Source organism: Durio zibethinus, chromosome 6, assembly GCF_047325235.1.
Source record: "Durio zibethinus cultivar Kanyao isolate XHJ-2024 chromosome 6, ASM4732523v1, whole genome shotgun sequence".
In the NCBI taxonomy this organism is placed as follows: Eukaryota; Viridiplantae; Streptophyta; class Magnoliopsida; order Malvales; family Malvaceae; genus Durio; species Durio zibethinus.
Window position 1 is genome coordinate 33,788,539 of NC_143167.1, and position 25,965 is coordinate 33,814,503.

At 34.6% G+C, this 25,965-nt stretch overlaps 3 protein-coding genes and 2 pseudogenes across 7 annotated transcripts; 2 read left to right on the forward strand and 3 right to left on the reverse strand.

The window, feature by feature from the left end:
* The first annotated feature begins 2,298 nt into the window (after nt 1-2,298).
* Nucleotides 2,299-4,280, forward strand: LOC111285068 (uncharacterized). Of its 2 annotated transcripts, none has more exons than XM_022874299.2 (6): nt 2,299-2,518; nt 2,744-2,987; nt 3,092-3,132; nt 3,265-3,484; nt 3,568-3,608; nt 3,724-4,280. In XM_022874299.2, exons 1-6 carry the CDS (start codon nt 2,476-2,478, stop codon nt 4,050-4,052), a joined length of 918 nt encoding a protein of 305 aa, XP_022730034.2. In that variant the 5' UTR covers nt 2,299-2,475; the 3' UTR covers nt 4,053-4,280. The 2 variants fall into 2 exon arrangements, with proteins under 2 accessions (XP_022730034.2, XP_022730033.2); XM_022874298.2 differs by having other exon boundaries at nt 2,345-2,518; nt 2,741-2,987.
* An 892-nt stretch (nt 4,281-5,172) lies between these two features.
* Nucleotides 5,173-8,582, forward strand: NPR1 (regulatory protein (NPR1)). Its single transcript, XM_022876913.2, has 4 exons — nt 5,173-6,282; nt 6,430-7,177; nt 7,649-7,852; nt 8,100-8,582. The coding sequence occupies exons 1-4, from the start codon at nt 5,740-5,742 to the stop codon at nt 8,384-8,386; spliced, it is 1,782 nt and encodes a 593-aa protein (XP_022732648.1). The 5' UTR covers nt 5,173-5,739; the 3' UTR covers nt 8,387-8,582.
* Nucleotides 8,583-10,487: 1,905 nt separating this feature from the next.
* Nucleotides 10,488-11,938, reverse strand: LOC111286744 (heat stress transcription factor A-9-like; annotated as a pseudogene). The gene is made up of 2 exons (XR_016343359.1): nt 11,544-11,938; nt 10,488-11,458 (listed from the first exon to the last, which is right to left on the reverse strand). The product of XR_016343359.1 is annotated as a heat stress transcription factor A-9-like (transcript).
* Nucleotides 11,939-14,027: 2,089 nt separating this feature from the next.
* LOC111286743 (uncharacterized) lies at nt 14,028-17,360 on the reverse strand. 2 transcript variants are annotated; one of them, XM_022876919.2, is made up of 10 exons: nt 16,734-17,341; nt 16,469-16,563; nt 16,136-16,203; nt 15,991-16,034; nt 15,793-15,870; nt 15,556-15,709; nt 15,087-15,239; nt 14,882-14,992; nt 14,604-14,669; nt 14,028-14,509 (listed from the first exon to the last, which is right to left on the reverse strand). In XM_022876919.2, the coding sequence occupies exons 1-10, from the start codon at nt 17,042-17,044 to the stop codon at nt 14,411-14,413; spliced, it is 1,179 nt and encodes a 392-aa protein (XP_022732654.1). In that variant the 5' UTR covers nt 17,045-17,341; the 3' UTR covers nt 14,028-14,410. The 2 variants fall into 2 exon arrangements, with proteins under 2 accessions (XP_022732654.1, XP_089619295.1); XM_089763169.1 differs by lacking the exon at nt 14,604-14,669 and having other exon boundaries at nt 14,039-14,509; nt 16,734-17,360.
* A 2,302-nt stretch (nt 17,361-19,662) lies between these two features.
* On the reverse strand, nt 19,663-25,943 carry LOC111286739 (uncharacterized; annotated as a pseudogene). The gene is made up of 9 exons (XR_016342599.1): nt 25,938-25,943; nt 25,611-25,817; nt 24,245-25,331; nt 23,322-23,387; nt 22,976-23,104; nt 22,332-22,382; nt 21,820-21,960; nt 21,077-21,754; nt 19,663-20,590 (listed from the first exon to the last, which is right to left on the reverse strand). The product of XR_016342599.1 is annotated as an uncharacterized LOC111286739 (transcript).
* Between the last annotated feature and the right edge of the window lie 22 nt (nt 25,944-25,965).

The following is a 25,965-nucleotide window of genomic DNA, read 5'->3' on the forward strand; positions in this document are numbered from 1 at the left end:
TATTGAATGGTGGAAGGTTTTTAAGGTTTGTTCAATACAATTTTTTTATTAATTTAAATAGATTTATTTGTGTAAATCTATTAAATTCATAAAATTTTATCAACTTTTAAACTCATTCAAATTCAAGACAATAAAAAAAATTTCTTACTATTTCAGCTAACATCAATCAGTTTAATTTTGTTGTAGCGAACGTCTTGAAGTATTGTCACGAAGTGGGCATCCTCATTATTTTTAGCGTGGACTCTAACATTTACTTTTGAATATTTATGTATCATTGCATGAGTATAAATTTATTATTACAAATTAAAAAAATAGCGAGCAAGAGCAACAGAACAACAGAAACAAGCTTTTCATCCATAAATGGAAGTTGTTACTAATAAAGGCTGGTGCCAAAGTGGCTAACCAAACACGAGACAGATTGGCAGGTTAATCAGAGGATTGACCACAAGAAATTAATAAATGGCTACTTCTTTAAAATTAATTAAGATATTATTTATAATAATACTTATATTAAATACAAAAAATTAATAAGATAATTTTAAAAAAGTTTCATTAAAATACTTACTAGAAGAAGTCATTAATAAATCCAAATAGCTGTGTTTAAACGATGGTAGACCAGGCAAGATAAGAAGCAGTAAAAAAAAAAAAAAAGCCAGCTTGGTGGAGATATTTACACAGGAATATTTACAGAAACCGCCATTCCTTATGACTGCTCAAAAACACGATGTAAAATTCATTGAATTTATTCATTCGTTCGTTCTCACATGTTTTAATCAGTCTCCAGCAGAGCGGAGTCAAGGGAGACAAGTAAAGGTCACGATTTTTCTAAAAATTTTTTCACATCATTTTAGTTTAATAATTAAATTTATCAAATTATTTTAGTTTAATAATTAAATCTATCAAAATTAACACGTGATTTTTTTATTTAATGCATTATTAAGCCCATTTTTTAGTTATTGTTTGATTTCGTCTTTGATCTTAAATCGGTTTCTCGTTTTTTGAATAGCTCTATGTTTTCTTAAACTCTCGATAAATGTTTGTAATTATATGTCACGTGTTATTTTTAATCGACTTTTTACTTTTTCAAAATCTAAAAAAAAAAGACTTCCAAGGTTTGATGCATGTTTCTAATGAGCATAATTCATAAAATTTTTCAATATGGTATTTAATTTTATGGTTCGGCGAGCAAACTTATAGCCTTTTTTTTTTATTGCACGTCGGCCGAAATCGGCACATATAGTTTATCATTTGTACAATCAAGAGCTAGGATGCAAAAAATGTGACTGCTACAGTATAAAACAGTGACTATGCACAAATATTCTAAAAGAATCTTCTCAGTTATTACTACTATTCAGCATTATTATGTCACGCTCACGTATCGTTTAAAAGTTATTCTTCCCCTTTTTTGTGCAGCGGAAATACCAGTCTCGGTATCAAATAAAATTTTCTTTTTTTAGGGGGGGGGGGGGGGAGCGAATTTAATGAGAAAAGGCCACGAAGTTGTACTGACGAAAATTGTAGCATCAAGACCAGACCAAAAAAAAGAAATTCGGTCTCAAATTTTTGTTTCTATATGGAAGACATAGATGGAATGATCAAATTCCTGGATTGACTGCTAAAAAGTTAAACTGAACAACTAACCCCGAATGACAAAATATTGTTGATGGTGGGGAAGCAAGTTGGAGAACAAAAGTTGATTTCAACACAAAACAATTCAATACACGGATGTTCAAACAAATTTAAAAGACAAAATCAAACCAAAAATGGAGAAGAAATTCAGGAAAATTGTAGTTGACAAGTTCCAAATAGCCGCCTCAAAGGAGTGTTAGTTGATAAACTACAGGGTACAACAGCTGCCTTTTAGAACATTTAAAGGAGAAAGGAGAGTTTGATAAACGTTGAATCATGCCACTTCTCAACTTCCAAACAGAATTGCCTACCTCTATACATTTAAATCATGACGGAATACGAATCAAAGACAAAATTAGAGATAAGGAACAAAATCCCATTTGTGATTTTCATTTTGAAATTCAAGTTGACCCAAGCAATGGGAATTTGGTGATTGAACAATGTCAGTGATATAGAAAAACGGAAAATTTAATATTCACGAGCAAAGCCTTTTCTTGTTTCACCAAAGACCCAACTGAAGAAGCCTTTTTGTGGTCTGGTGGACCAATAAATCTTGGGCAAAAAGCCCAAAAAAGCCTTAGCCTTTTTGAGCATTCAAATCCAAAGCCCAAAATCAAATCCATCTCCCAAAAATGCCTTACAGATGTCAACATGTGAATGGCAGATGATAGAAAATATCGTTGTAATGCTTTTCTTGGGCCAACAACGATGCCTTTACCTAATCCAGTCTGGCAGGCGCAAAAATATCTGATGCCATTGTTAGTTTGCAAACTGCTGTAATCATCGAACCATCCTGTACGAACTTTGATCATATTCTGACAGATCCCAATCTTAGGCACAACTGCAATGGCAGAAGAACCCAAACCAAATTCACCGCACTCGCTGACTGGTAAGATTTTCTTCTCCCCCAATCATATCCGTTCTTGACTGAAGTCAAGTCCTTGCACATAAAATTTTCTGCAATATAGGGGATTCTTTAGTTTATCATAATCCTTTTCTTTTGTTCTACCATGGCTGAATGTATCAGATCAGATTAGTGGTTGTTTGAGTGATCATATTAAACTTTGTTACAAGTCTAATTGAGAATTATAAACAATTCTAATGATGCTAGCAGATGAGGATGTAAAAGCACCTAATATATTTGAAAGAGCAAAGGAAGAGATTGAAGCAGTGATTCATACAGGAAAAAAACATCATTTTCATAAGGAAACTCATGGAAAGCGTAGTGATATTGATGAAAACACCCTATTGGATGATGTGAAAGCGCCTAATGTGTTTGAACGAGCAAAGGAGGAGATTGAGGCCCTTGTTGAAACAATCCATCACAAGAAAGAGTCTCACACTCATGACGATCAAAGGTTGGAATCTAATGTTTCTTATTCGTAATGAATATGGGAATCGACTATTGAACTGTCGAGGGGATTTTCTGGATACTTAATTTCACATCATGTTGAATTTTCAGGGACCATTCTGACATTGAGGAATCAAAACATGAGAAACCAGGTTCTTTGCTAGTTTGTTTGCTCATGCTATTTCTTAGATATCCTTTTCAAGTTCTGGACAGTTTTTAAGGGTTATGATATGACTTGTGGTGATGAACTTTAGTGCTCTATGTGCTCTGTTTTATATTGGCAGAAAATGGTGCCAAGTCCCCCAATTTGATTGAAAGAGCTAAGGAAGAGATTGAAGCAGTGATTCATACCGGAAAAGCACATTTTCACAAGGAAACTCATGAAAAACATAATGTGGATGATGCAAAAGCACCCAATGTGTTTGAACGAGCAAAGGAGGAGATTGATGTTCTTGTTGAAACAATCCATCACAAAAAGGAGTCTCAGACTCATGACGATAAAAGGTTGGAATCTAATATTTATCATTTGAATTGAATAGGAGAATCAAATACTGAACTTTTGAGGGGTTTTTTGGATAAATTTTCAGGGACCATTCCACCAAGGAAGAATTAAAGCATGAGAAACCAGGTTCTTAGCTAGTTTCTTGGCTCTTGCTTACTTCTTATATATCTTTTTCGAGCTATGGGTAGTTTAAAGGGTTATGATGATGAACTTTCGTGCTATACATGCCTTATGTTGGCAGAAAATACTGTCAAAGCCCCCAATTTGATCGAAAGAGCTAAGGAAGAGATGGAGGCGATCTTGCATCATGAGAAGTCACCACATCATCATCACAAAGAAACTCATGGGAAGAACGATGACATTGATGAGACCACGCCACTAAATGAAGTTAAAGCGCCTAATGTTTTTGAACGAGCAAAGGAAGAAATTGAAGCTCTTGTTGGAGCAATCCATCCAAAGAACGAATCAAACGATTTTGCTTCCTCACCAAAGGAAGAACGTGGATTCAGGCACTGCCTTGGAGTGGGGTTGGAAAAAGTATGTCATCCATGGGGTAGCAAGAAGGATTGACTCCAAACTTTGGTATAGTTATGATGGTTCCTGCCTGTATGTTTCGTGAAAATTCAACTACAAAATGAAACATTAAGAGATTGTTGTACCATTTGTTGATGATTGTTTTGAGAATTTGAGTGAATTGTGTTTCAAATTCCGGTTTTTGTATTTAATTTGACACTGCAAATAATTTGGATGTGTTCATGATTGAAAGTAGTTAATATAGAGTTTGGTCGTTGTCTGCAATTTTTATCTCACTCGATCTATTCGTATATTATATACCTGTGTTTCTTTAGCCACCGATTTTTCCATTATTCTGATCATAAACTCAATATTAAACTATGTTATCCAACTGCTTTTAAATCACCATTTATCTGTCTCTCTAATAAAATATGGTCACTTCCTCATTCTCAAGGAAGCTCAAGACAAAATAAGAGATGCTGCCAGTATGGCATGCTTTGATTTTGCATTTGAGTTAATTTTGACTGATTCTATATTTGTTGGATTGGGATATTTCTAACATTAAGATCCGGATAAAATTTAATTTTTTAAATTTAAAATTTAATTTAATTGATTTATATAATTATTTTAATAAAAGATATTTAATGAATTTAAATTTTAAATACGAAGATTTAAATTTTATTATTTGTAAATTAAAAAGAGGTCAATTTTTGCTGCAATGTCCTTTACAACAGGGTCTCATAATTGTTCCTTAAATGCCTATGCGAAGCACTTTTTTATGTTCAATGAATCATGATGGCCACTTCTAAGTTCAATGAATCTTCATGCCATCCCCCACAAAGAAAAGGAAATGGAACGTTATCTGTTATGTGTCCTTTTTAGTTTAATTCCACCATCACTAAATTTAAAACAAAAAATCGGATTCATTGGGAAAAATGAAAAAAAAAAAAAACCAATGATTGGAAACAAACAAGATTAGATGACTCTTTAAATTAAAACATGTTGGAGTGGATAGAAGAACTTTTCAAATTCATGTGTAAAAAAATAATAATAAAAATATGCTATCCATATCTCAATGGCTGTGGTCACTAAACGATTAGTGGATTACACAAGAAAAAAAAAAAAAAACTAGAAACTGTAGCTTAAAAAAAAAAAAAAACTGACGAAACTTTGATTAGGGCCGCAACAGACTTTCAGCTTTCAGCTACAGACACATGGCAAGAAATTCCAACGATTTGGCCGCCCTTTGCCCTTGAAAATGGTTTGAGCCAATGGTTGATTCTGAAAATAAATCCTAACCGTTAAATCCAGATTAAAAAAGGAACTTGTGAAAGAGTAAAAAACACGGTGATACTGATGTACGGACGAAAAGCCGGGCGGAAAATGAATCAATGATCCCATGAAAAAAGAAAAAGAAAAGTATCTAACTCTTTTTAGTACTGTTACTTTTCTCTCTCTGTTCTTCGTCACGCCCATGTTCCTCTTCTCTATGTCGTCGATTCTATGGCTACCTCGTCCTCTTTTTCTCCTTTGACTTTGTTTTTTTTGTCAGTAATCCATGGCGGTTTCTCTCAATTTCCTCTTCCTTTATTTTCACAACTCAAAGCGCCCCTTTCCCGTCGTAGAATCCTCTCTCTGCTGCTGAACCGGTTCTTCTTTGGCTACCTAAACAAATGACTTTGACTCTTTGAGTCTATAATTGTTTCCTTTTATTTTTTTAATCATTGTTTTTTTTTCTTTTTCTATGGATCATAAAAATGGCTTTTCGGATTCAAATGAAATCAGCAACAACAGCAGCACGTGCTGCATCGTGGCGGCAACCGACTCCGAAACGCTCGCTTCATCAGAATCCTTGAATACTCCCGATATCGCAGCTCTTCAACTTCTTTCTAGAAACCTCGAATCCCTTTTCAAATCAACGGACTCTGATTCCTTCTACTCCGACGCCAAAATCGCGCTTTCTTCGGGCCTCGAAGTCCCCGTTCACCGGTGCATTTTATCGGCAAGGAGTTCGGTTTTCAAGACCGTGTTTTCTGGGCTACAAGAGAGAGGAGCTAAGTTCGAGCTTAAAGAGTTGGCCAGGGATTATGAGATTGGCTACGATTCGCTTGTTGCGATTCTGGGTTACTTGTATACCGGAAGAGTGACGCCATTGCTGAAAGGCGTTTGCGTTTGCGTTGACGATGATTGCCCACACATGGCATGTAGACCGGTCGTCGATTTCATCGCTGAGGTTTTATACGCAGCTTTTACTTTTCAGATCTCTGAATTAATTGCTCTTTATCAGGTCAGCAACTACTCACTATTTTTAGCTTTTCCCAATCATGTTTTAACTTTTAATTATTTATAGTATGAAATTTATGCTCTTTAACAGGTCGTAGTTTTAATTAATTTTTTTCCTTTTATAAAATTTATGGTCTGTTTTTAATTCCAGAGGCATCTACTAGACGTCATCGACAAAGTTGCAATAGATGATATCTTGGTCATTCTCTATATTGCAAATATCTGCGGTAATGCCTGTGCGAGATTGCTGGCAAAGTGTATAGAAACTATTGTAAAATCTGATGTTGATATTGTAACACTTGAAAAGGCATTGCCTCATCACATTGTGAAACAAGTAATTGATTCACGTTTGGGACTTGGTTTGGACAAGCCTGAGAACATAGGTTTTCCTGATAAACATGTGAAAAGGATACATCGGGCTTTGGATTCGGATGATGTGGAGTTAGTGAGAATGCTACTCAAAGAGGGTCATAGTAATTTAGATGAGGCATATGCACTTCACTATGCCGTTGCATACTGTGATGCAAAGACAACGACAGAGTTACTTGACCTTGGACTTGCTGATGTTAACAGTAGAAATTCAAGGGGATACACTGTGTTGCATGTTGCTGCAATGAGGAAAGAGCCCAAGATTATAGTATCTCTATTAACAAAAGGCGCCCGGCCATCTGATCTCACCCTAGATGGTGAGAAAGCTCTTCAGATCTCAAAGCGGCTCACTAGGGCTTCAGATTACTTTAAATCTACCGAGGAAGGAAAGGATTCTCCAAAGGAACGTTTGTGCATAGAGATACTGGAGCAAGCAGAAAGAAGAGATCCATTGCATGGAGAAGCTTCTCTTTCTCTTGCCATGGCTGGTGATGATCTACGGATGAAATTGTTGTATCTTGAAAATAGAGGTAATTTTCATATCATAGCCATGTGACCTGGTGGTCATGGGTTCAAGTCATGGAAACAGCCTCTTGCAAAATGCAAGAAAAGACTGCGTACAATAAATCTTTCCCCAGAACCGCGCATAGCGTGAGCGCTTTATGCACTGGGCTGCCCTTTTTATTCAAGTTCCTTTCCTTTTCATGTTAATTGCTTTGTTTTGGACAGCCCTCAGTTGTTACCTTACAAAATGCATGTTTTCTAGCTACTGGAGTTATCATTTCTTCTTTATATATAGCTTCAAACAATTCTCCATCAAGGAGCATTTTGGTTTTCCTTTGGATGTCCAATATGTATTTTTTCCAGTGATTACCCTGGAAGCGTCACAATGTATTTCTAGATTATGAACTTACCATCATATTTGTTATTATTGTTTGAACCATCCATGAGGACAAGTAATGGTTATGTTACTGATTTCTTACTTATCCTAACTTTTGCAGTTGGATTGGCAAAACTTTTATTCCCCATGGAGGCAAAAGTTGTGATGGATATTGCTCAAGTTGATGGAACATCGGAGTTCACATTAGCCAGCATCAATTCTAACAAATTAAATGGTGCACAAAGAACAACTGTGGACTTGAATGATGCTCCTTTTAGAATCCAGGAGGAGCATCTAAATCGGCTGAAAGCACTTTCTAGAACAGGTACTGATGCGTTACATCAACATTTTCTGTTTTCATGCGAAGGTGGCAATACATTTTTTGGATTAGTCATTGCCTGGAATCACATGATGAACTAGTGTAACGTCCTGAAAAGCTATTTACATGTTATTTTGAACGTCAAAGTATCATATGACATTAATTTGGAGATTAAAAAAATCGGTCATTTTGATAAGTAAATGCGAACTTACCCCCGTTTCTCTCTCTCTCTCTCTCTCTCTCTCTCTGGCAGTGGAACTTGGGAAACGCTTTTTCCCTCGTTGCTCAGAAGTGCTGAACAAGATAATGGATGCCGATGACTTATCAGAACTGGCATGCGGAGGAAATGACACTCCGGAGGATCGACTTGTGAAAAGGCAGAGGTACATGGAACTCCAAGATCTACTAAGCAAGGCATTCCATGAGGATAGAGAGGAGTTTGACAGATCGGCCATCTCATCATCTTCTTCTTCTACGAAGTCCACAAGGGTAAGCAAACCTAATGGTAAGCTAACTGGTACTGGTGGGAGGGGCGGTTAGACCAAAGGCCTAGTGCAATATTTGTAGTTGTCATAGTAATTCCGTTTCTTCTTTACCTTAGGTTATTTTTCTTTTTCCATTTGTAACTATAATTTGAATATGTCATTGATAATAGGAAGAAGGGGACAAGGAGACGGGGTTATTATTGTTATTATTTTTCTTCCACTATCATTTGAGTATGGATTTATGTTTGTTATATTGTCAGTAAATTACATAATACCATCTTATTAATAAATAAATTTTATTTTTAAAATTAAAATTTTATATATTTAGTTTAAAGATTAATATTTATTTATTAATGAGATGATATTATTTGATTTAATAAATACATTGATATTATATTAAATATAAATTTTTTGAGTATTTATATTATAGTCTCCTTATTTTTGCTAATATTAGTGACAACTCGTACAACCAAGTTAAGCCAAGCCTAAATTGATTTTTCCAAACTCCTTTCCTAAGACAAGGCCATTATTAATTACTTCATAAAGATTTTTTTTAAAGGTTTTTTTGGCTACGACTGGAGATCTTTAGTGTAATAATCCATCTGGGTATCATTAACTGACATCTTATTATAATACGTTGGCATCAAAATGAACCGGCTGGTCTTAGACTTCAATTTTAGGGCCGTAAAAAAACGAAAAAAAAAAAAAATCCTGATTCGGTTAAATTCGTACTTTTATTGTATTTGGTTTGATAATATTTATGCTAATAGTTTTATTTGATTTACTCTTGTGGTTAGCTATACTCTACATGTTAAATCCAATTGATAGTGTATTTTAATTGAGGTAGCGGAATAAATTAAATCATACAAATAAAAAATTAAAATTTTTATTAATAAAGTGGTAAAATTTTATTTGTTAATATTATTAGACAACAAATATAAACATTTTAATATTTTTAGCCATTTGATTTTGATGTTGATCATGTTGAAATTTGAAAAAAACGATATTTTTGAGTTTAAGATTAAATTTTATGATTTGTGTATTTATATAATATAAAATATTAAAATTTATAAATTTTTATTATATTTTATATAAAAATTTGGTATTATAATTTATATTAAATTTATGTATAATTATTATTAAAATTTTAATTAAATTTATAAATTCTAGTGGAACGTTGCCTTTTCGAGCTCTGGGACGTTGCCTCTTATAGGAAGCCGGGAAGCATCCAATTCCTTTTGGACTCTGGTCATGGAGTTGATCCTGATTTTTGGTGGGCTCAAATGCTTCCTAATTGGCAAACGTCCAGTCTACTTTTAGATTTAACAAATAAGTTGTTCTTGATTAGGCAAACTGTCTGTCTTTGGCAACGAAGCCTTCGTCCCAACCACTTTTTAGTCACATCCAAAAGAGGCACTGTTTACCCTCTAACCACCATTGTTTATCGGTGGCAAGACCTTGAACCTTCTACCGAAGATCAAATCAATTTGCAAGTGATTATTTTACCTACTCTCATGGACTAATAAACTTCTATTTCACTTTGTTAGATGCTGGGAAGCGTTACTAATCCTAGCTTATCAAGGGGATTATTCCAGGATTTACTAGTAGTGAGAATAGAACAATGAAGCAACAATAGAATTGTATCCCTCAACTTTCAACAATCACCATGAAAAGCTTTGAGTAGTTCAAACTATATCCAAGTAATATTTAATTAAATAAAGTTATATTACCTGATCTTAGGACTTGGATTGAAGTTTTAAAATGGAATAAAGAATGGTTAAATTGAAAAAAATGTTATACTTAAATGGATATGTGCATAGAGAAGGTAACAGGGAGCTATATAATTCACAATTGCTTGAATTGCTTATGAGCCAAAGCATCAAATACCATCTAACCCCATTATTTCAACCTAAATTGAAGTAACAGAATGATTGAAAAAAAGGTAATGATGTTTAAAGGACCAGGTTGTTGTATTTAGTTGTATATGATACAAATTTTTACAAAATAAAGGGCAACAATAGTAAAAGTAGAGGAATTTAGGAGAGAAAAAAGGGAAATATATGAACATCTAGGACAGGGAAAATTTCACTGGTATGAACATTTGTTGCCATCAGCTTCAAGCATTTCACAGATTCATGGGAGAACCGATTCTTTTTTGGCTCTGATGAAGACTGTTTGCTCTCATCAATGAAGATGAAGAAGAAAAGCCAGCAGCAACCATTTAACTTCTGCATCCAGTGGCATATATGTATAATAAGATAGAAACCATGACAATTATAACCATTAGGATCAGACACAGCCAGTTTGCTGCGCCAGCTCACTTGCAAACCCACCCCAGCTATCTGGCTTCCAATTGATCATATCCTCCAACTCAAGATAAATCTTGGAATCATTCACTGATAGCTCTTCATTTGGTACATTCTGTACAACTGGGCTTTCCCCTAGTAGATTTTCAGACATATCATGATAAACAGAAGACATTTCTGGTGCACTGCTGTTTTGATCCAGAAGGGAACAGCACAATCCATCCTCCATAGAAACCGAAAACTCTTTCTCCATTTGGTTATTGTTCTCCATACAATCAGGCAAAGACTTTGAGAACTCATGATCAGATTACATTGATTCCAATCTCTCCTGATCATCAACTTGGTGTATACACTTGACACTTTGTTCAGTCCCCATAGCCTCGGGCAAGCTCTTTGTGACTTGTGTCTCAAGCAATTTCATTTTCTTTCTAAACTCCCCCTCATCAAGCTCTTTCTTTTGCTGCTTCCTCCTCTGAATCAATTGATGAATCAAGTTGGGATATTTAGCTATTTTAGCAAAGAAATTGCACATTTGTTGTCTCCTACGTTCAGCAAATCCAATCCTCTTCAACAACACTCAGCTGATGATTTGACTCTTTCTGTTTTTGTCTCAGTTTCAAAACTTCCAATTGCAATGCACTCTGATCTCTCTTCAAAACCTCAATCTCAGCTTCTAATACAATTTTGCTAATTGAATTATTACCACAAATAACTCCTCCTTACTGCTTATTATTTTTCAGCAAATGATTGAAATGATTCTTTCCTCCTTGAAATCCTTCATTTGCAAACTCCCATCTATCTGAATCAATCTTCCTAAACACCTAAAAAAAACCCCACAAATTTTCAATGTTAAAAGGTAAAAACTAACAGTGAAATGTCAAGGAGAAAAGGGGTAAAAATACTTACGGAAGTGTTGAGTTGGCGAATAAAGCTGGAGAAATTCTTGTGCTTGAAATATTTGGGCAGGAGATTTTCAGACAACTTAAGAGAATCCCAAACGATGAAGCTATTGCGGTTAACACTCCAGGAAACAATCGGGTCGGTTTCCGGGTCCTCCACCATCCCAAACGTTTTTCTCAAAAATGGCGGAGAACCCGACTCGTTTAACCGTTCCATTGGCTGTGAAAAAACACCTGATGAACTGGAAGAAGACGACCCATTGTTACTGATGTTGTTCCAATCTCCACTGTTCATCATATGAAGAAATTAACAGAGGAAGCACAAAGAGGAGGAGAATTTGACAGTGCTTTCATCTTAATTTGTGTCCAAAGCTTATTATCACGTTCCGTTTTTTTTTTTTATTTACGAATCCACCCCTTTCTCAATCAATATTTACCCAATATGATGATGCCACGTGGATGAATAGAGAAGCAAACGGTGAGCTTCATGTCGCCCTTTTGTGAGAAAATGGGAATTTCCGTTTTGCTGGGAGGAGGTTAATACATGTTTCTTTTTTATGTTATCTCCAAATCTTCACCGTGCAATCGCGTCCCCTAGCCGTTGTTTCCTCGTGGGGGATTATAGATAGATCCGGCGGTCGCTGCATGACAATCGTGCGGCCTTCTCTCTGCATGGATGCCACGTGTCGATATCATCCATCAAAATATGTTTTTTTAATATTTCATCTATAATGATTATAATTCAATTAATTAATTATTATTTAAAATTATGGGAAATTTGTCATAATTTTATGTATAATATAAATTTTATGTTTTGTAAGTGATGAATTTTTATATAATTTTATTATAATTAAATAATTATAATATTAATAAAAAATTATAAATAATATATATATTTTTATCCATTTTGGGTTCGACCACACAATGCATTAAATTTTTTTATAATTAAAGAAAAAATTAATTGTGTACTTTTTTTGACAAATGGTACATAAAATTCAGCCAATAAAAGCGTGTCACGTTACCGAGAGTACGGTGAAGATGCAAAAGTAGGCTATGAAGCACATCAGATTCAGCACACCCAATTTGCGTGGGAGCCGTGCAAGTGGCACCTATCACCGATGACGGTTAGCTGAATTGGCGTACGATTCATGGATTGGGGGCGTTGGGCGCTTTGGCTTAATAAAGAAGAGCGTGGCTTAATCTGCTCCTCTAATTTTAATCATCAAAATTTGAGTTACTAATTATTTTAATGGGAAAAAGGGACTGGGTGTTACGTACGGACAAAATTTTTACAAATTTTTTTTTGTTAAAATTTGTAAAGTTTTTTTTTATAAATGATTTAATAAAAACTTTAAATTAAGAGATTGGTAAAATTTAATATAAAAATTAATAATATGAAAAAATTATAAAAAAATTATTTATAATTTAAATTTGATTAATATTTATTTAATAATAAAAATTATATTAATATTTTTATTAAAAATATCTATGAAAAAATATATATCAAAATTTATTAAAATTTTTTTAAAATTTGTACCTTTTAATTATGTAATAAAAATTTTTAATCTATCGTTTAATTTTAACATTTGTTTAATTATTTTTAATAAAATTTTTTATAAATTTTATTTAAAAAAATTAATTTAAATCTTTTGCGATGCATACAAATATCATAAAGTTCTTGTGCTTAACAATATTAAAAAAAAACACCGTGATGTATAAATAACAAATTATAGATATTTAAATTTAAAATTATTAAATATTATATTTTTAAAATATTTATATAAATCAATGGATTTAAAAGTGTTCAGTAGTTTTTGAATTAAAAAATGAACGGCGGGACACTGTATGGATATACGGCTGATTTTGTCTTTGCCTTTTTTTTTTTTTTTAGATATTTAACTATGCAGTAGCCTGCTCTCTATATACTGTACTTATTAGAAAGGAAAGGTCTGAAGTACACCTTCCTTTTCTTTTAAATTTTCAAACAATATTATGTATGAAGAATTGAAGATGAGGTAATGAGTGTTTATAATTCGATTTTAATCAAATTAAAATTAATTTAATTGGATTAATTGATTAATTATTAAATTTTGATTAGTTAATAAAAATTATTTTAGAAGAAAATCAATTTTTTATTAATTCAATTTAAAAATTAAATCAAAATTTTAATTGAAATATAATATAATTCAAATATAAAATAAAAGATGAAATAAATTATTTAATTTCATAAATTGTTAAAATTTTTTATATAATATTTTGATATTTAAATGTTTTATTAAATAAATTTATTTAATTTATTTAAAATATAAAATTTTAAGAATTTAAAATATAATATAATATAATTATATTTATTATTTAATTAATTAAAAAATTAATTAAATTTAATGAATTAAATTTAATTAATTAATTTTTAAAATTTATAAATTTAATTAAGTTAATAAAAATAAAATAAAATAATTAATTTAATTTTAAATAATTTGATTCAAAATTAATACGAATCGAAAGATATTTTATTGTGCCCATTACCCACTGCATCACAAATGGATAGGCAGACCGACTGGGCCGGGACAATGGACTTTTTCTTTCACCTTACCCTTTTCCCGAAAGCCAGTGGACTGGTCTTAAATTGATGATGATTTTTCCGAGACCAAACTTTGTCTCTTTGTAATTTTTGTCTTGTTTCACATTTCAGTCCAAAATGAAAACTCAATGATCAACAATACAATGCTTGTTATCCAGTCCAAACAAGCAAGTTGCCAGTTGCCAGGAAACTTTTACCGTACAGCAACATGCCAAGATATAAATTAGACAAACTCAAACATCACTCATTTTTCTTTTGTAGCTATCACCATAACTGCCGGAGGAAACTTGGGTTCATTGCTTCCTGCCAAGTGCAACTGTAATCCAGTTTGAAACCAAGGTTTCAATCTTGGATTGATCGGTTGAAGATAAAGATAAAGGAGTTACAGAAACCTGCCATTTTTGTCATCCAAGACGATAAAACCAATTAAGCAATTAAACAAGAAAAGACTGAAGATTTTTAGTGAAAAGGACATGTCCAACTCACATATCCTTCTTCTACTGCTCTAAAATCTAGATCATCATCCGCCTCTTCTGTCTCCTTTTCCAACAACTGCTTAAACATATGGACGTATAAACTAGTGATTTAAAATTTTTTTTTTTTGAGTTTTAAGGAATTTTGAGAAAGAGATAGGGCTAGTGACTACAGAGTGGGGAGCATTGCAGAAATCTGGTTCAATATCAAATCCTTGTTTGCAGAATTCTTTGAAAAACAATGGATTTGACAGATTGCTAGATTGTAGAAGTAATAATTTTTTGTCTTACCTCTAAGCGAAAGTATTTTTTCACTGTTTGTTGGCCATTTAGTTTTCCAGCTACACCAACGGATTCAATCTCAACATTCTTCCTATTTGAGTTCAAGCGCCTTGCTGCACCCTGATAAATCCAAAAAATTGAGACATTTAAGAACTAATGCTAAAGCAGATTGCCCCTGAATTAGAGCATGGAGATTTTTTTAACAGATACTTACGGCTGCAGAGGCATCTCGGCCAAGTTGTGCTAGCATTATACCAAGGCTTTGCTGATTGGACAGGTATTTGCCAGCAGTGGGATGCCTATTTGCTGATACAGCTTTCCAGCTTAAAGGTGACCTCCATAGGCTCTGCCGGGTCAATTTGAATCCCTGTGAAACACAAATTATGCCAACAATATACGAACTATGAACCATTTGCAAATTGAAAGAAAAGTGCTAGATTTGAGAACCGATCATTCCGGCTTATGTTATATAGTTCTGCTTCGTTTGCACCCACCTATCGATGCCTAATTTATCACCATATTAGTCTAATTCCACTCATCTAATTAACTTATCACATTTGCAATAGTAAAAGTGATTGGGAACTGTCTCTGCATATTTTCAAGCCGCAATTCTTTCACACTGCTTATCTCCAATTATCAGCATGAAATTAGAGTAACCACTATAGTTTACAGTAAAGGCTTACCTTATTTGATAGGGGACAAGAAGGGATTTCTATATTCAGTAAGCAACTTTCCGGGAAAGCTCCACTCTCAATATCTCTTACAGCTGCGGATATTAAAGGCAAACAAATATTGGCTGCATCCTTCAAATCAGTTTCACAGCTTACATCTTTCTTCCTAAAATAAAAATAAACATCAATTCATCATAAATCCACAAAAGACTGGAAAATACTAAAATTCAGAAAGAAAATAATATATACCAGTTAAATGACAGGCAAAGAGATGGCACACCACAAATTAATGCCTCTGTGGCAGCAGCAACAGCTCCCAAGTAAAACCTAATAGTAAAAAGTCATGTATATTGCAAAGAAAAACCTTAGAATTGATACAATGGCCATCAAATTTAGCAAAATAAGGGGAAGACAGGACACAGGCTAAGAAGACGATAAATTACTTACATGTTGCGACCACAGCTTGATCCTCGGTTAATTCCACTAATCACCTACATTTAAAAAAAAAAAAAAGAAAACCAATATCAGAAAAGCGTTGATTCTAAAACATGGACAATCTAAATTCTAAAATTAACAATTAAAAGTTGCATACCAAAACAGGCTTTGACCATGAAAACAATGCTCCAGACAGAGCTAATGAGACACAATCCACAGGAGTTCCTGATTATAAACACCGGAAACAATTTCAACTCTCGTAAATTCTACCAAATGAAATCCGAAAAACGTCACTAACGTGGACAAAATTGATGTACAAAGATTATGTACAAGATGTGAGATACACATGGTGTGATTTTTACTGAGGCACATGTAATATTAATATCAAATTTACTTGCTGGAAGGGCGTTCATTAATCATTAATTAAAACACTAATTATTAATACTTTTTTTTTTCCATTTTAACCGTAGAGTGACCGTTCATTAGTCACCTGAAACTTCAAAAGCAGTGGCACCGCTCATTTCCACTGGACATACCGCAACCGTCTCTCGCACGGTCATGGAATGGCCGGCGAACGATTTATCCCTGAAATTAAAAAAAAAAATAAAAAGAAGAAGCCTCTGCTAAGATCCTCTCTGATCTGGTTCAAAACTAAGAAAATCTTTACGTCATTAAACTACATTGTATAAATATATGTATATATATGTATATATACATATATTGCAACTTTAGTTGAAAATTTAGGAAAAACTGACGATTGCGGAGCGCAGACGTGGAGACTGAAGCGACCGTCGGAGAGCAGAGCTTGAACAAGAAAAGTGAGGCCAGGTGAATCGATTCCTTCGGCATTGGTGATCAGAAGCAATGGTTTAGAGCAATCTGGCTCCGCGTTGGCTTGGCTTGGCTCGACATTGCGTAAAGGGGAAGGCGATGAGGAGGATTTGAGGGAGGTTGCGTCGAAGGAGTTGGTGGATTGGTGTTCAACGGTGTCGTTTCGGGAGATAAGAACTTGCTGGAGGTTGGAGATTAAAGGAGGTAGGAAGTTGTTTTTGAGGGAAGTGGCCATGGTGATTATTGTTTCAAACACAGAATTTGGTGGTTACGCTTTTTTTTTTTTTAAGGTGAATTTCGAAATGGCTTTGGCCTTTGGGGGGTCTTTTTAAATTGAGTTGGAGACTTGCAGGGGAATCCGGTTCAGTGAAGCTACTGAACCGGTCTTTTTCCTATGTGGCAGTTAATTTCGTTTGAGAGGTTATGCTTAGGGTTGTAAATGATATATTAATATTTAAAAGTTATTCGAGTTCGATTCGACAAAAAATTGAATTCGGTTTTATTATTGTCGAGTCGAACTCGAGTTCGAATAGCTCGATTTATCGATCGAACCGAATTCAAGTATTCTTATATTTGATTCAAGTAACTCGTGAACTTAATCGAATTTTTATATTTAAAGATATTTTTATTATTTTAATTAATAAAATATTTCGAGTCCAAGTTCGAGTTTGAATTCGAACATGAATAATCGAACTCTTATCGAGTATACGAATCGAGTTTATTTTTACATATTAATCAAGCTTAATCGAGCGAGCTCGAGTTGCTCGAATTCGATCACGAATCGAGCTCGAACTTGAAAAATAAAACTCGATCAAGTTTGAGCTGAGTATCGAACCCCAAATTATGAGTCAAACTCAAACTCGAGCTTCTCACTATTCGACTCGACTCGATTCATTTACACCCCTAATTATGTCTACGTGCCCGCTTGTTTATTTTTCGTGAAAGGCCACCGACCACTATTTTTTTTTTCTTCGCAGCTGTGATTTCTCAAAATTTTTTAACATTAAAATTAAAAATTACAACTCTTTATCAATAAATTACATAATTATTGATTAATTTTTTTAAAATATCATATTTTATTATAAAAAAAAATGCATTTTAATTAAAACATTCCTAAATCCCACAGGTTTATTCAATTAAAATTAATAGGGAAGCTTTTTTTTTTTTTAAATTGAGTTCCTATAATTACTAATATATGCATTTTAATTAACAACATTGCTCCCTTTTCAAATAAAATTAATGTAACATCAATAAATATAGTTATTGTACATTTATTGGATTTTTCAAAAAAATTTTGGATTTTTCAAAATTTTTTCTTTAACTTTATTTATGGCAACGTGTTGTTGGCGGGGGCAGGATTTGATTACAAGCAGCAAAGTCACATGACATGAGCCTTTTCATTAAGATTACAAACAATAGGACCATACTATACTATTTTGCAACAAAGGCAAGCACAGAAGCAGTCGATCGATCATTGATGCTTTCAAAGTCAAAAACTTAAAATTTCAGTTTCATCATCAATCCTCTCAACTCTGGTAGCTGGTAAGTTCTTGATACCTACCAATACCATTGATCGTGCCGATAGTGATGATGATTATGATGCCTATTTATTTCCCTGTCAAATTGTCTCTTCCTGTTTACTTTTGTTCCCCCAATGCCACCTAAGACTAGGCCCAGCTGTATCAATCTGTCAGTGACGTAAATTACTGCCATAAATTAGGGGTGTTGAATTTACCATTGGCACATATAAGCATTTGGTGTTTAATTACCATCTTTGGTAAAAAATCCCATGCTTTCTTGTTTGGGATCAGTGTAAATCAGCAAAAGCAAGAAATTTTTAAAAATTTTTGAATTCGTGATCGGAAAAAGAAGGATTAAAATAATTTAAGTTAATCCAAAAGATTCAAACAATTTTGAATCTGTGAATGAAAACCGAACAAAAGAAAGTTGGTAAAGTAGACAATTGATACTTTAATATGACTTTCGTCTTTGATTTTTTCGGAGAAGGTCGGGCCACTTTTCACATAAATATCAACAAGATGGCCAACCTACACCAACCAGAAGGCTTCTTGGCCTACACAAAAGGTGATAATGCTTTTATTCAAATTAAAAGCAGAGGGCTCCACCTTCCCTAGTCCATGCACTCTAGAGTCATCCACAGGCACTGAGCTGAACATATAATTCAAATAAGTACTTCAGTCTCAGATAAAATTTTATCTTTGGTTCCTGAGCCAGAGACAAGAATAACATGGAAACCTCTTACCATCCTCCATCAGATCCAAGACTACTTGGATTATTGGCTTGCCAGATCTGAAAAGTAACATATCCGTAGTCTCAAGCTCTTCAATCATGCTTCTTTGGTTCCAACTGGTCTGAAAATGCAAATATCTAGAGAACCCGCAAACCACTTGCTTAAAGCCAGAAAAATAAAAAAATATAAGAACACAATTAATCTTTCTCATGATAAAGAAATGACACAGAGATACAAAATCACTGATAAGAGATCCCTACTGCAACTTCCATAGTTTTCCTTCTCAATGAAGTGATTTACTTTTTATTCACTGAGCGCCCACTGGCCACTGTTGTTATAGATAATTTAGTCAGCAGATCAATAAAACTTGAGATTCTTAGGCTGCTAACTGACAGAATTAATCTCTTTGGATAACAAAGCTGACCATTGTACCTGACAATATTACTGGCAGCCGAGATTTGAGACTTTGGAGTAAGAAGATAAAGCCTCATAAATTTCCATGGAAAAGAAGGATTTCACCTCCATCAATGGTAAGGCCACAGTGATGACAACCCGCCTATACCATGAATTATTATGCTCAAAAGTTAGCCTCTACCCTGTTAACCGAAGGCAGAAACTAATGAAACTTGTTAAATGCTGCACCTGCTTGACTGGTGTTAAAAATAACTGCAATGAATGCTATATTAATATAATGGCAGATAATAGACAGCTAACCGGCCTTCTCTCTTAACAGATTTAATCAATTCTCATTCACATAAAAACTCCATCATCCTACCCCAACTCCCAAAATCAAAACCCATTTTCAAATGCTTTGGCCATTTTAACCTTTATAAAGTCAAGTCAGCAATCAAATCTGGTTTATTTTCCCCCAACACTTGACAAAATATCCAAAAGCTTTGAAGTTTTTGCTGAGTCAGTTTTTGAACCTTCTCCAATTCTGCTATGCCTTGTTTCACTATTAACCACAGTATTGATAGCAGACTGAATTTTCTTCATTCCAGACTCAAAACTTTGCTGCAAATGCTAGAGTAGACATCAGTGACTTCTAAGCTAAGTTTGGTGTGTTTTTAGGTGTCATCTTCTCTGAAGATTGGCCTGCTGTGAGCAGGGAAGCTGGCATATTCCATGGGTTTGCATTGATGTTGTTTTGTTATCAGACAAATGTTTGCTTTCAAGAACGGATATACCGTTGACACTATTAAACTTTATTGCAATTGCTAGAGTAGAAATGAGTGCCATCCGAGCTGAATTTAGCGTGCTTTTATGTAATAACCACTCTGAGGATTGACATGCAATTTGTGGAGAAACTGGCAACTTATATGATATTGCACTTGAGTTGTGCTGTTTATAAGCTGCATAATTACTCTTCTGAAGAGATAAATTGTTAACATTATCTGAACTGGAAGGTGAGCTAGCCTGTGTTTTACTTCCAGAGTTACCCAATTTTTCCAAAGAGAGACAATTTACTCCCAGTAGCAGCAGTGGTGGATGAGTTTTCTTTTGATTTATACTTGATGTACTTTGGGTTGTCTGATTGCTGAGTAGGGGTGTAAATGATACATTAGTACTCGCAAGTTACTCGGGTTCGATTCGAAAAAAACTCGAATTCGGTTCGATTATTATCGAGTCGAGCTCGAGCTCGAGTAGCTCGACTTATCGATCGAGCCGAATTCGAGTATTCTTATCTCTGACTCGAATAGCTCGCGAGCCTAATCGAGCTTTTATATTTAAATATATTTTTATTATTTTAATTAATAAAATATTTCGAGTCCGAGTTCGAGTTCGAGTTCGAGCATAAATAATCGAACTCTTGTCGAATATACGAATCGAGCTTATTTTTACATATTAATCGAGCTTAATCGAGCGAGCTCGAGTAGCTCGAATTCGATCACGAATCGAGCTCGAGCTTGAAAAATAAAACTCGATCGAGCTCGAGCCGAGTATCGAGCCCCGAGTTGTGAGTCGAGCTCGAGCTCGAGCTTCTCACTACTCGGCTCGGCTCGGCTCGTTTACAGCCCTATTGCTGAGTTTACCTTCATTGCGTTCATTCTCACTGGGATGTTGCTTATATACTTCTGCCCTGTTTAATCCCAAACTAACTTTGTTAGTGAAATCTTCTAATGAAGATTTTCCAAATGATAAAAAATTTATACCTATCGGTACCACTTCTGGCTTTCTCTTTGGACTATCATTCACATTTTGAATTGTGCCCGATTCACTTCAGTTGGCCTGAAACCCAAGTCCACCACTTTCGTTCATCTTCAGAGATGAGCTACCTTGGCTAAATTTACTAGATTCAACCAGAGATGGCTTTGAAGTAAAAGGAGTATTGACACCAAATGTCCTTTGATTACTTTGAATCCCAACTCCGCCTCTTTGATTCATCTTTTCAGATGAACTGCCTTGATTAGGTTTAGTTGATTTAGCCATAGATGATTTTAAAACCAAAAGAGTGTTGACACCTTGGAATGCAACATCAGGTGTTTTAGTGGGAGTCTCTGCCACAATTTGTTTTATGCTTTTCTAAGAAAAAGCTCCTGCAGAACAGGATGAGGCATCGACATTTTTATGGGAAGCTCTGCTGATATTCAATCTCATATCAGAATCACCCTGCAATGATGGCTTCAGTTGAATTTCATGAGCATTTGATAAAGGTGCAACATCTCCCTCAGGTGACATCAGAAATGAAAATAACTTTATTACCCACCCTCAATCAACTAATTGAAAATGCAGCTTTTTTACAATAGAAACAAGGTTACCTTGTGTGAAAACAAAAAGTCATCGGCTCTGGCACAGAAGCCTTTGGTCGTATAACTGATACAGGGATACTTGGAGAGATGGTGATCAAATGGACAGTCATCCCCTTTCATGCATGAGTGACGTGCAAAATGACTGCAGGGCTGAAACAATAGAATCAAAGACAAGGTCAGACAAACACAACTGCAGAGAGAGAGAGAGAGAGAGAGAGAGAGAGAGAGTTAAATTTCATCATAGCAGACTTCTTTTCTTTTTTCAAAATAAGAAAGGACACAAAAATCTAAGTGACTCGTGTTCCTATTAGCTATTGGGAAGATTCTTAGTTGTTACAGATTCTTTACTTAAAAGATGTGAAATGAACAGAATTACAGATAGTGTTGCCAATAGTAATTAGCAATAGCAACAACTGACACTCGACCTGTATGGGTGATAGTGGCTACCAACCAAACAATGAATTATAATAGAATGCAGCTGCTTGCATAACATAACAACGTACCAAGCCAAATGACTATACCTGTGATTTTGTCAAAGGTACTGTATCATGTGAGTATTTGCACTACTCGCCCTGTGACAAAAAAAAAAAGATATTTAGTTGACACCAAATAACATAGAATGCAAATTTCAGCAACTTTATTCGATTAAAAAAATCAAAGAAACAAAATCATATATTTCCTTTCCATCTTTTCCCTTTCCTTCCATCCCATTTTTTTTCATCATTACATCCTTAGCATATTACCAACCTCTGCCAATAATTACTCTGGTATAAACACTTTCTCAATTACGTTCCTTCCCATCCCCTTCCTCTACCATGCACCTTGGAGTCAATAAAATCAAATGTCAAATGTTTATGAACATTATAAAGGGAATGGTCTTGAATTCATAATGGATTAGGGTCACTCTAGCATAATAACATAGAAAGATATGATAATCCAAAAACTAGAAACTCAGTCAGATGACCTAGAGATAACCACTTGCATTATAGGAAAAGCAGGAAAGTTAAACATTGTAACTAAGAGCAAAGCAACTTATTAATTAAATTTCTAACAGAAGTTTGCTATTATTAGATAATTAAGATCTCCACCAAGACTAGCTTAATGCGAAACTCCAGCGCTATTAAAAACAGTATAAATATCAACCAAAAAAAAAAAGTAGCATAACCTCATAACATCTTCCCTTCAGATAATGGCAACAATATGTTACAGTTTTTGGTTTCAGAAATGTCTGCAGTTTCGACCTTTTAACACCAAGCTCTCGATTTTTCTCTGCTTCTTTCTTTCATTTATTTTTCTGCACAATAGAACCATAACAAGTAAATCATTTATACCCTTGAAGAGCATTGAGAGAATATAGCCAGTAAAGTTGTCAAAACTTTTTTATGTAAAACATGTAAACTAAACCATAGATGACTACTCAAGTGCAAATTTGATTTTCTTTGAAATTAAAATGTTAGATAATAAGAATTCATTTAAAAATATAAAAAAGACAAAGAGACATACCGAACTACCTTTTTCTTTTCTCTCTTGTCTGCAGGAATTGAACTCTGCTTTTTCTTATTGCTGACACCAAAATCCTTCGGCATATGATAGGAAGAAACCATAATCATCACAGGCCAGAACTTGCAGACCAATTCATCATGAGAAGATAATTTTATATTATATAGTGCATAGGCTCTCACAGACCTTTCAGACAAAGATTTCTTTTTGAGTCTCTTGGTGCATGTATATCTAGTTGCTTGTATGTGCATACAGGACAATACGTGCATGTGTGCATGTGTGCGTGTGTAAGAGAGAGAGAAAGGTGCACATTGTTTACTCTTTTACTTTGACAAATTATCTATCAGTTGGACCTGTCCTAGAAACTAATCTAGGATATATTGGCTTATGAAAGATAAATTGTCTTGAACATGAAAGCAAGATGTATATCTTTAAAATTTGGCATCTGATGTCATAAAGCCTCACAGGACACGCAAAGGTAGTCTGGTCAATGGCAGAAATGGTGAGAGAGCAATGCAAAGGTGGAAATCTATGAAAAGCTCCTGGTCATCTTGTAGCAGAAGATAACTATAAAATTATGACCTAACACACCATATGCCAAATTCTTTCTTTTTTCTTTTTGGTATAGAAGAGGGCTAGAAGGTCCAACTAAACTCTGCATTGGGCTAAGCCCAACCATATGTCAAATTCTTACATTGATGCTAGGAGCCATTATTTATTTATTTAAATTCAGAAAAGACAAGTAGAAGATTCTTTGAAAGTCATTCCGAAGAAAATCACAATGGTACATTAACTTATTATCATAGAGAAAACTCACATCAAAAGCAAGCTCGTGAAGAGGATGGCTCTGGCAGATTTTACCACACCTAACTAAACAAGTTCATAATTGCCAATGGCCTCTAAACAAAAGAAATATTGCAGGTTAGAGTCATACCTTCCTCTTAGATTTAATTACTTGATTTTCACTTCTACTTTGCTTTTGGATATTTCCACTACCTTCCTTGCCATGCATTGTTCCAAGTTCAGACACCATCTGATCTCTCTCACTTCCTTCAAGTTCTCCTGGTGTAACTCTATTGGCAATCTGAGCAAAATTTTTATTAAAGGAAGTAAACTCTGAATTTTTATCCTTAACTGTGCTTTCTTCATTACAATGAAGATGTTTATCATCAAAAGTGCCTCCAGAAACTTGCTTCTCCTTTACCCTTTTTCCTGATACTACAGCATCATCTAAGAGTATATCAATTGACTCATTGACAAGCTGAATATCACCAAAATTTCTCCCTCTTCAAGCTCTCCATCTTCAACCATCTGACCAGGAGAAGGTATTCTGTCATTAAAGCAAACAAACCTCACCAATTCCGTCTCTCTTTGCTAAATTTTAAAATTTTCCTGCATTGCGTTAGTCTTCAACAAGGAACTTAGATCTTCTACCTTCTTACTTGATTTTGAAACTGCAACTGTCACACTTTTGTCTGAAGAAAAGCCAAAGGCTTCAATAATCCTTTTATTACCACCCTCCATGTCCACTTGTGGCCGACCAACTGTTCCAGATTCCTCCATAACAACAGGTGGAAGATCATTATGCTCTTCCTGATAATTCATCAATATAACACAGCAATTATCACCCAGATTCCAGTCCAATGACATGGTCAAGCAGTTATTACTCTTATCACAATCTTCTTTTCCTTTCATGATATATTCTAACTCGGTCATTAGTAATTGTTCCTGACGAATCTTTCCATCTTGAAAACCAGTGCCTTCCATGCTACTATCAACCATTAGATCATTTTGATTCAATAAATCCTGACCTTCTTTTAGCATTATCTGCTCTATTTCATCTATTACCATTTGTGTGTCACTAAATCCCTTGCCCCGTAATAAGGCACCTTCAAAACATCCATCAACCACCTTTCCTTCCTGGGCCCCCATATTTGCAGGCACCCTATTATCTGGGACAATCGACTCACCAGGCTCTCTGACATCATCTATACGTGGTGCCTCTCGGTTACTGCCATTATCTTCAACAAAAACAAAGAATATCAACAATAAGAATTAAAAAGTTACTGAACCTAAATATATAAGCATTTTAGGGTATTAATTTAGGCAAGAAAGATTTCATTTGCCTAAAAATAGAATCGAATGAACGATTAATTCCCAAAGACCAAAGAAAAAATACCTAATTTCTTTACCAACCTACTAATGAAAAGCTCCTCTTCAGTCCATTTTTAATTCAAAAAAACGAAAATGAGAACTGAAGAAGAAACAGAAAATCCAAAGAATTCAAATAAATATGTTACCCGGTGTTTGCCGAAGGGGATAATCGCAGGGGCAGTGGCCAGTGGAGAATCGCGGTAGCAAAGGGATATAAGTCGAACCAGATTACGGTAAGTTCCACTCCTGAGGTGAGATAGGCGATGAGGTAGGAACGATAAGGGAGCTCCCACGCCTTTTCCGCCAAAAACCAACTTCGAATTCCCTCTCTCAGAATCATCGCAACGCAAACCCTATCGAAGATTTTTTATTTCTTTCAAATGTTAAACGTTTTTTTTTTTTTTTTAATCTCTTCTCTTTTCTTTTCCTGAAAGAGGGACCGCCTTTTAAAGGGTGTGCCGGGTCATGAACACTCGCATTAGTAGGTTAATAACGACACCG